Below are 11,039 nucleotides of genomic sequence, written 5' to 3'. Positions count from 1 at the left end.
CTATACTGTGCGACATGTCTTCGACTGACACATCCTAACATTCCCTGAAACATATTTTAGCCACCGATGTTGCCTTTTAACTCGGCTCGAGGATTTCAGCACCAGGCACTGTCCACCTACACGCTATTCAAGCGGTTCAAGCTCCTGTTGTAGGTATTTAGGTAAATATTCTTCGAATGGTTCTACACCACTTTAATGGCCTTTCACTCCAAATCAAAATGGTTTTCAATCAATCAGTGTTGGTTGCCTATTGGGGTATATTTTGAAAGGAACATATGGTAGATACTGTGTATATATATATATGTGTGTGTGAGAGAGAGCAAGAGAAAGAGAGAGTGTACGACTCTCGTTAGTCAGCACCTCTTCAAAATAATTGGGGTGTGCGTCACCTCATGCTTTTTACTAGATATATATAAATATATAATAGCATACTATTATTATTATTATTATGCCTATTATTTCCCTGCAAATGTGGCGTGATTTACACTTGGTTGACTATTGCACAAAGAACCGTACAAATTCACTCTTTTCTTTATTTATAAACCCCCCTTCTATTGGTGGAACGTACCAACGGGAAGGGGTAGAGAAAAGGCTGTGTAACACAAACATCGAGTTATAGTGGTTCCCCTTGTTCCATACCTCCCCGCAGTCCTTGCAGCTCTTGAGCTGGCCCCGTTCGTTTAAACCGAGAACACCCATACCGACTTCTCAATGCAAAAAATAAAAGGGAACCCAGAAGCAGGGACTAGGGGAACGAAAGGTGTAAATAGAAAGCGAAAGCTCTTGGTCTCTCTCTCTCTCTCTCTCCCTCTCATCTATTTTACTAAATGAATTAATGAATTATTAACTAGAACATAAATACAAGGAATCACGCCTCCACCGGGACCAGCAGACAGCTCCAAGCCTTTGATATTCGTTTTAGCCCAATGATACATATGTATACTTATCCATGTACATATTTGCCTTGGTAGGACTAGAAGCAGGACCAGCAAGGCTTTTTTGAATAACATTTTTGACCAATACTTCGGAAGCTTCTACACAAGGCCACCAAGATTGCGCTGCTGCTGCCGCCGCTGTTACCACAACTCATTGCCGGTCCGAAGATGGCAACTTTAACGAACGGACAGGTGGATGGCACAAACGGGCTAGTGAACGGATTAAGCCACAGTCCAGCGGGCTGCGGGGGCACCATCCCTATGAAGGACCACGACGCTATCAAACTGTTCATCGGGCAGATACCACGCAACCTGGACGAGAAGGACCTCCGGCCGCTCTTTGAGGAGTTTGGCAAGATCTACGAGCTCACCGTGCTCAAGGACCGCTTTACGGGCATGCACAAAGGTGGGTTGAGCCTACTACTCGGTCAAAGAGAGAGCGGGATCCCCATCTTCATTCTCTTTTCTCCTCGGCTCCCGTCGCCGTTTCCTGTCACGAATGTCTGTCCATGGCTTGCAGTCTTGTTCCCCCTGGTTCGGGAGACAGGACTGACACGTATTGGACACGTGTGGTTGTTGAATAGTATTACTTGCGTATTTTTATAGTAGTATTTTTGTGTCATTTACTATTGTAGTATACTCTCGACAGGTTTCATGTTATCGGACAAAGGAATAGTCCATTGCTATAGTCTGGATTCCGTAATGAATATTGAGACATTTCAACTAACATATACATGTATTAATGTCCTGAGTTATCCAGACATACAGCGCTGGCACGAATCACGACAGCTAATATTATGTAACAATATTAAGAGCATGTGCCGTTCTCTTGTATCTTTCGAAGTGTATGCTACGTGTTAAGAGTAACGAGTCACACATATAGTCATTGTGCATTCATTCACAAGTGCAAAATCACCCTGCTTCGATGTTAAAACATTTCTCGAATATACCCGTGGAGCCCGTGGCTTATTGCCCACGGCACCTTGCACTCTGTTGCGCGTGATGGCAAGTGTCCTGCAATAGGAAAGAGGGAGGGAGGGGAATTGTATGTGTGTATGTGTGTGTGTGTGTGTGTGTGCGCGTGCGAGCTCGTGCGTGTGCGCGCGGGCTTGTGTATGATTTTCTGAGCAAATGTGACCAATATTTGAGATTTTACATAATGCATTCTACAGTATCCCCTACCTAAATCCATTATATGTGGTCCACCCGCCTACCTACCATATGTCATTGATGTTATGCTCTAGTCTAGTGCCTGGCATCATGCATGGAGATGTTTTGTGTTTTTGGAGACAGGTGTTCGAACAACCAGCTTATACATAGAGAGAGGTATGAAGGACTGTGCGTGTGTGTCACGCGTGCGCGCGCTCGTGTGTGCAAGTGCGAGATCATATCCTACCTATTGATATGCTATACCCTTTGAGAGCTTGTCAACCCTTTGGTATTATGGTAATGGTCCAGTTGTACAGGCAATATGAATCATCCAGAGTATTGATATTACAACAAAAACTATCAATAGATAACATGAACAATACATCCCATGTGGGTTGACAATTCTGGACATTACAGTGAACTACAAAATCAGTAATCAGTAATCATCTGAAAATGAAAAAGCACATGTATAGTTCTTCGATTGAAGGGTTCAATTGATCTGCAACACCTGGAGGGCATTTTCAGACTCCACAGGCTCACTTAACATGGGGATGTTAAAGTACAAACAGAGCTAGTGTTTCAGCTTTCCAATCCTGGTAGTATCCCCTAACCCCCGACCTCCCCCCATCCTCTGTTAACAACGTGACATTTTGCATGATGATGAAATACAAATAAATCAGGAAGGAGGGAGGAGGAGATTGTCGGGGAAGAGGGAACCAAATGGAAGAGTGTGAAGGGGAAGAGGAGAAGGAGGAGAGAGAGGAGATTGTCGGGGAAGAGGGAACCAAATGGAAGAGTGTGAAGGGGAAGAGGAGAAGGAGGAGAGAGAGGAAGGGAGGAGGGGGGAGGGTATATATTTTATTAATAGCCCAGCTGTAGTAGCGATTCCCTGTCTAACGGTTAATCATGCGTGGCCCGTGAACTATGGGCGGCCACGCCGGGTGATTCTAGGAACTGTCTCCTCACAGCGATATATGGCCTGGCCTCACAGGCAGCCCCCCCCCCCCCGTTTCATTAGTGAGCCCCCACCCGCAGCACCGCTCTCATATTTTAACTAGCTGGAGGTGCTAGCCCTCTCACTGGCTAGCTGGTTGGCCAAGACGTTATATATATATACACTCCTTCTCCCAGCCAGACCAATATCCCTACACCTCCCCGCAAACAGGAGGTTTGTCAAATGTTTTTTTTTTTTTACTTTAAAGTTGCTGTCAGGTTATGTCTGAATGTTTTAACTTGAGTAAAGAATATTTTGGTAACCTTTTACTTACAGCTAACAGGTATAATGTTTGTTACTTGTTATAAGCCTTTATAATATGTTATTAGACTGCTTATAATATTTGACAGTGTCATAGATAGGAAGGTGTTATAAGACCTGCCGTAAGGTGCCATGTCCAATCATGATCTCATGTCAAGTAACCGTTGTCTTGACAGAGGTAGCGGTTTTCATTTTGACTGTACTGGCCTAGACAGACTCCCAATGTCGGTGACATAGCATGGTTAAGAACACGTCATTGTTTTCATCATATTTTGGATACATCTACAAGCTGGTAAAACGTGTGAATGGCAACGTTTTCCAATTGTGGTACAAAATGTAGTCCAAAAGATGTATATCAAACAAGGGCAATGTTGATCTATAAACAACTTAAGGGTTGAAGTATTGGTATTAATACTGCAAGAAAAGTGAACAACACTAGGGTCTGAGAATATTTGCAGCCTTTAAAAAAAAAAGTGTTGACTCAACTAAAAAAATCAAGGCAACCAGCTGCAATACAATTTCTAGTTTGCTCAACAAAATAGCATTGAAGTTGATTAAACTTAAAATATCCAGACAACCAGCTTCAATGCGATTTATAGTGTACCCAACTTTTGAGCATATTAACTGAACCAACATACATTCTTAAGTTGAATTCTATGTTCGCTCAACTTTTAATTTTACGTTGATTGAATATAATTCAACTTGAGAATTTATTCAGCCTTATTTGTGTATTTCCCAGTGTTCCTTGCCCTTTGATTGAATTGTAGTTACCACCCATTAGTGGATTTTATAGCGACAGAAACATGGTTGTTGAATTCGCTGGAATTCAGTCCTGTAGTCTTCACTAAGTGAGTGTCTATCAAGTTCACTGACGACACGACGATGCTAGGCCTGATCACCGGCGACGATGAGTCAGCCTACAGGGAGGAGTTCAGTGACCTGGCAGTGTGGTGCTGGAGCAGCAACCTCTCCCTCAACGTCAGCAAGACCAAGGAGCTGATCGTGGACTACAGGAAATGGGGAGGTAAGCACGCCCCCATCCACATCAACGGGGCGACAGTGGAGCAGGTATACAGCTTCAAGTTCCTCCGTGTCCAAATCACTAAAGACTTAAAATGTTCCAGACACACACGAACAGTCGTGAAGAAGGTGTGACAGTGCCTCTTCACCTTCAGGAGGTTGAATAAGTTTGGCATGGGCCCTCAAATCCTGAAAAGGTTCTACAGCTGTACCATTGAGAGCAAATTAACTGGCTGCATCACTGCTTCGTATGGCAATAGCACCACCCTCAATCACATGGCGCTACAGAGAGTTATGCGGACAGCCCAGTACATCACTGGGGCCGAGCTCCCTGCTATCCAGGACCTCTATATCAGGCGGTGTGAAAGGAAGGCCTGGAAAATCGTCAAAGACCCCAACCACCCAAGCCATAGACTATTTTCTCTGCTGCCGCATGGCAAGAGGTACCGGTGCATCAGGTCTAACACCAACAGGCTCTTGAACAGCTTCTATCCCCAAGCAATACGACTGATAAATAGCTAACAAAATAACTACATGGACAGAGTTTCCCTTGTATCTTTATTGACCTTTTATTTCAGTATTTTACATTGTCTCTATGCACAGTATTTTACATTGTCTCTATGCACACTCACAGGGCCCTACACACTCACACACTGTCACTCCAACACAGACAAACACTCACTCATTTGCTCACTCACACATAATATGCACATATGTTTATACGGACCCTACACACCCACACTCACTTGCAAGCTGCTGCTATTTTGTTTATCTTATATCCTGTTGCCTAGCAGTGGTGGAAAAAGTACCCAATTGTCATACTTGAGTAAAAGTAAAGATACCTTAAAAGTAAATTACTCAAGTAAAAGTGAAAGTCACCCAGTAAAAATTATTATATTAAGCAAACCAGACAGCACCCTTTTCCTGTTTTTTATTTACTTATGGATAGCCAGGGACACACTCCAACACTGAGACATAATTTACAAACAAAGCATTTGTGTTTAGTGAGTCTGCCAGATCAGAGGCAGTAGGGATGACCAGGGATGTTCTCTTGATAAGTATGTGAATTGTACAATTTTCCTGTCCTGCTAAGGATTCAAAATGTAACGAGTACTTTTGGGTGTCAGGTAAAATGTAAGGAGTAAATTATTTTCTTCAGGAATGTAGTGAAGTAAAAGGTGTCAAAAATATAAATGGTAAAGTAAAGTACAGATACCCAAAATAACTACTTAAGTACTACTTTAAAGTATTTTTACTTAAGGACTTTACACCACTGTTGCCTAGTCACCTTACCCCTATACATATCTACCTCCATCATGTCAATATCCATGCACATGTAAATACTTTTTAAAATATTTCCTGTGTATAGTATGCTTACTTACTTATACAATAAAGTATTTCTTATTCTTATTTCTCGTGCGCTTTTTTCTAGTAATACATTGTTATTGATAATTGCATTGTTGGGTTTTGAGTTTGTACTACTAAGCTATATGGAATTGTTTGATATAAAAAAAAAAATGTATGAGAAAATATTTTTGCCCTTACTGCTATTAGCCCAATAACTGCTATTAGCCCATTAACAGATTCACTACATGGAACAACAGATAGTCCCCCCAAAAAAATCGAAAGGAAGTTTTTTCTGAAGTGTTTGTTCTATGTCTGAGAGATGAGAAAGATCAGAAAACATATATTATTATTTTTTTTTACATGTATTTAACCCCTTGTTTTTGGCACTAAACAGTCTAAGCCCTGTCTAAGCCATGGGAGGAGCGGGGGATCTACTAAGTTACATATAATTGTTTTAAGAAGGCCATACCAAGGATAATTTTGCAAGTTTAATTTTAATTCTAAGACCCCTTGAAGTATCAAAAGAAAATAAAAACATTATTTGATTAAATAAATTATTTATCCTTACTGCTATTAGCCCATACAAACACATTGAACAACAAATAGTCCACAAAAAAAAACATATAAAGGAAGCTTGTTCTGAAGTGTCCATCCCAAATCTGAGAGATTTCAACCATCCAAGGTGTCAGATTTCAAAAGGCTTTACGGCGAAAGCAAACCATGCGATTATCTGAGGACAGCGTCCAGCACACAAATGCATAACAAATAATTTTCAACCAGGGAGTTGCAACACGAAAGTCCGAAATAGCGATATAATATATGCCTTACCTTTGAAGATCTTCTTCTGTTGGCACTCCAAGATGTCCCAGTTACATTACAAATGGTCCTTTTGTTCGATAAAGTCCTTTTTTATATCCATAAAAACTCAGTTTAGCTGGCGCGCTTCAGTCAATAATCCACTCGATTTCCCTCCTTCAAAATGCATACAAAATGAATCACAAACTTTACCAATAAACTTATCCAAACAAGTCAATCAACGTTTATAATCAATCCTTAGGTACCCTAATACGCAAATAAACAATCAAATTTAAGACGGAGAATCGTTATTGTCTTTACCGGAGTTTAACAAAAAGAACGCACTCTCTCTTCCACGCTCTTGGAAACACTACAGCCAAAATGGGAGCCATCTAGAAAAACTACAACTTCTGGCTCATTTTTCCAAAAACCAGCTTGAAACTCTTTCTAAAGACTGTTGACATCTAGTGGAAGTCTTTAAAAAAAAATAGGGGTTAAAATGATTAACTCCCCTAAAGATTCTTATAAATAAAGTATTCAAATGTTTAGTATCTACACCTTTACTACTTCTCCTGTCCTCCATATGCTCTATTCCTCTTTATTTTCCTGCTGTGAAGGGTTTTCCCCCTGTTTCACAACACTGCCCTTTATTTGACCTGATGGACAAACCATTGTTATTGAAAAAACTCTAAAATGAAATGATTTTAGCTGGTTTGGACATATGAAAATACCTGTAACAAAGATTAGTGTGATTTAGTGTGATTGTTCAATAAAGCTCTGAACATGTTAACAACTACCACCTATAGATGCTATTAATATGCTATTACTAATGTCATGGTGACATGTTATAATAGCTAGATAGACAGCCTCTTCCTTTTTCCATTGTCTCACATTCCTTGGGTACTACTCTACTATACTATTGCCACTCTAACCTGTCCTTCAAAAAACGAAATTAAAAAAAAGTAAATGTAACGGTCGAACGCAACCTGGTAAATGTCTAATTTGTCAGAAACCAAATGTCAGCAGATGCTGCTAAGACGTACATGCACTCAATGATTTTGTCCCATCTCTCGTACTGTGTCACAACCTGGTCACGAGCTAGTATCACAGCAACGAAACCACTTTAAAAGCTCTATAAAGAAACTCTGAAAGTGCTGGACAAAGAAATTAAACACCTGTCCCCACTACAATATCATTAAGAAATAGAACCTACTGAGCTTTAAAAGCTTCTTATGCCGACACCTCTCTGCTGTTTAAGATCACTCATGACATTGCCCCACCATCTCTTAAGCAGTTTGTTACGTATTGCAAGGACAATACCAGGACAACAAGAGCTTAAACCAGAGGGGACTGCTTAACTCAGTTTAGGTCCACCAAGTTTGACCAGACATCTTTTTCAGTCAGAGCGTCTGGATTATGAACATCCTGCCAACCAGTGTGTGAGAGTGCAGTACCTTTGCTAGTTTCAAGGCATGACCTGAAAAGTGGTTAAAGGCAAACCAGTCATGTCATATATATATCTGTGACCAACCGAGGCATATTTGTATTCCTAGTCATGTGAAATCCATAGATTAGGGCCTATTGAATGCATGTTGCGTTTATATTTTTGTTCAGTATAGATAGATAGGGAGAGATTTTAATACTGTTATATTGTAGCATTGTATTGATGTATTCATGCTGTTTGTTTTCTGCCCAGCGACTACAGATGAAAATGAGCTAAATCTGGTGCAATGGCATGTTGTACATGCTCCCTGACAAATAAACAAATAAATAAATAAAATTGCCATAACCATCCCAATAATGACCCCATGTATCACTAGCAATCTAGTGTTTAAATTGCCGGCCCCTTGAAAGGGAGGTGGTGGATAGAGGAGGCTGAGGAAGGAAGGGAACGGGCACAGAGGTGACAACACTAGGCCTACATTCTCCCAATGATTTTATTTCTCTCCCCTCTGCGACTGGGCCGTACTAATAGAGGCCATTTATAACAGTCACCAGCTGCCGCCGTGCATGCTGAGAGGGACGCCGGCACAAAGACGGGCCACTTTCTCTCTTTTTTTGCAATGCAGCATGGGAGGGAGGGTGGAGATATGGAAGTACACTACCAACCAGGTGACTGCCAGAAACAGTCGCCCTCGTAATTCACCTTGGGTCAATGAGACGCTCCTAGCATGTATGACTGTAAAGTGTCAACAATGTATGTGTCCTTTATCATCAGTTGTTTTGGTGTAATAACAGTGTAATACCCATGTAGTAACAGAGTAATTGCATGTATTGTTAAAGCTCAACGAAAATGCCTTCGGAAGCTCTGCTTTGAGGTTTTCCTAGGAGTCCTTTGAAAGTGAAAGAAGCACCAGGAATAGGTACATTGATATCTTCGGGTGTTTTTTGACCAATTCAATTGAAAGGCGGACAGAGAAGCTCCCTGTTGGGCTTTCTGCACTCACCTTATTTGTCCTAGGTACTGGGCAGGCTGGCTGCACAGCTTATTAATCCTGTTTAAAAAATATGCCTTTCAAGATCCAGTATGATCCCCAAATGTCGCCTATAAAAGTAGATATGTCACAAACATCCACATGTAAACATTACTAAAACATATATCCAAACAATACATCGAAATGAAGTATGTTTTGAAGTATATGAGAGATATAAGAAGGCAACCAAAAAAATGCCTTATTCACTTCCATTCATTTTTTGGCCCGGTGGAGAACACCATCGTGTTCGTGAGAGTCTCTCTGCTTTCTATATTAGTTTCCAGATCAAACTGTTAGAACGTTTTTTGTGAGAAGACCAATTTTTGGGATGTCTCCTGATCGCCTGATCTGACAAACACCACTGTAGCTCTGCCACCTTCCACCACAGACGCGGAAGGACAACATCGGGCCGATGCGGTGGATTGAGAAACAGCCCATGCAAAAACAACAGATATATCTAGCTTAAACAGACAGATTAAGGGGATTGTTTTATTATGCTAATTTAGATTTAGGCACGGCGTTGATTTTAGGGGGTTAAGAGAGGACAGTTAAACTACTGTAACTTTATTGTGGATGGAGCGGGTGGTACACTGTACAGAGTGTTGATTGGCAGTTTGGGAAACAGCCCCTGGTAGCGTAGTTCTAGACCTGTTGGTCCACATTGGGACCCTTCTTCTTAGAGAAGCAATGGAAATCCTCATGAAATATTAAAAAATCTATTTTTTCATTAAAAATTCATCAAATCTGGATACTGACTGCTTTGAAAACTAGCTGAAACTGGGAACATCGTCAATGGACATAATGTCTGAAGGCACTGCAGTATCGTAAATGTAATACCCTGTGGGACTCTGGGAAGGTGTTACAGGTTGCCGCATTGGAAGTTCCTCCTGACAGGCAGCGAGGCGCTGAAACCAATGTAGCCTTTCAACAAGGAAAAGGAAAGAGAGACAGAGAGAGAGACAGAGAGAGAGACAGGGAGAGAGACAGGGAGAGAGACAGAAAGAGAGAGACAGAGAGAGAGAGAGAAAGAGAGAGGGGGGGGGTGTTTTTCTACCAGGCTGTGTTAATGCACCAAGCGTTTTGGCCGCAGGATTTCACTCTTGTTGCATCATCCCCTCTGTGGGCTCTTTTTTCTCCTCACGTCGTTGGTTTGGGGTGTGTGTGTACCCCTCCTTCCCTCTCTCATCCCCTGCCCAGAATTCTCCACTCAGCTCCGTTCGGAATGCACACTCAGGCACCACGTCGTGCCCTGTTTCTATGACGACGTGTCGCGATCGATGTTGAGCGTTTTGTTGGGGAAAAGGGGCAACATGTGTCACCGACGAGGCCGTGTGTCGCCAAAATCCTCCCACCAGCTCAACCGCCCCACGCACACCTCTTGGTGTCTAAAAACATCCGAGCCTCAAGACGAAAAAATAGGGAGGAGAACGTGAGACGTGCCTAATTTGCCTAATCTGTCAGTGGGGACAGTTGTCAAGGTGCCTCGGATGCTGTTGTCCATTATGATTGTCCGGGATCATTAGTCCAGAGAGCTAGTTACTTACAGTGAGCTATGGTCATGTAAGGAGGAGAGGAATGGGGGAGGGAGAAGGGAAACGGTGAGGGGATCAAAGACTAGATGATTAGCATGCTAACTGCAGGTCGGGAGTTATGATTGCTGTCAGGGGGGAAGAGACCTCTTGCTATTGTGACCTCCTCATTGGACTCATTAAAGCCTGTGACCTTTATCATCATGAAGGAATGGGGACGGTCTGGCAGAGGACGCAGTCTCATTTTAGTTTAGGAGATTGACAGACACTGTACAGGTATATGGAAGTGTCGGTAAAACTCATGAAGTGGCACTTTGCGCACACACATCACACACACACACACACACACACACACACACACACCACATAGCTAATAACATGGGGGGAAATGTGAAAGCAGAAGAGAAATTGTTTGACTGATGGTGCAGTAAAAACAGATTCTCATCATCTCTTGCTTTTACATGTATCCTCATTCCTCTCAAATTACTTTTGGTGGAATCGTTGTCAGAACATGATTTAACACCGTAACAAATAT

General features: G+C 41.9%; 1 protein-coding gene across 20 annotated transcripts in view; it reads left to right on the top strand.

Annotated features, from left to right (window-relative positions):
• The first annotated feature begins 702 nt into the window (after positions 1–702).
• LOC106565371 (CUGBP Elav-like family member 4) overlaps positions 703–11,039 on the top strand; it is a 103,763-nt gene continuing 93,426 nt past the window's right edge. For all 20 annotated transcript variants that reach the window (XM_045691569.1, XM_014132406.2, XM_045691567.1 and 17 more), the window contains exon 1: positions 703–1,341. In XM_045691569.1, the coding sequence (XP_045547525.1) occupies positions 1,104–1,341 (238 nt within the window). In that variant the 5' untranslated portion in view covers positions 703–1,103. The remainder of the gene's footprint in view (positions 1,342–11,039) is intronic.

Source organism: Salmo salar, chromosome ssa12, assembly GCF_905237065.1.
Source record: "Salmo salar chromosome ssa12, Ssal_v3.1, whole genome shotgun sequence".
NCBI classification, from domain to species: domain Eukaryota; kingdom Metazoa; phylum Chordata; class Actinopteri; order Salmoniformes; family Salmonidae; genus Salmo; species Salmo salar.
The sequence above is the reverse complement of the archived record's forward strand: the minus strand, read 5'-3'. Positions and strand labels throughout refer to the sequence as shown.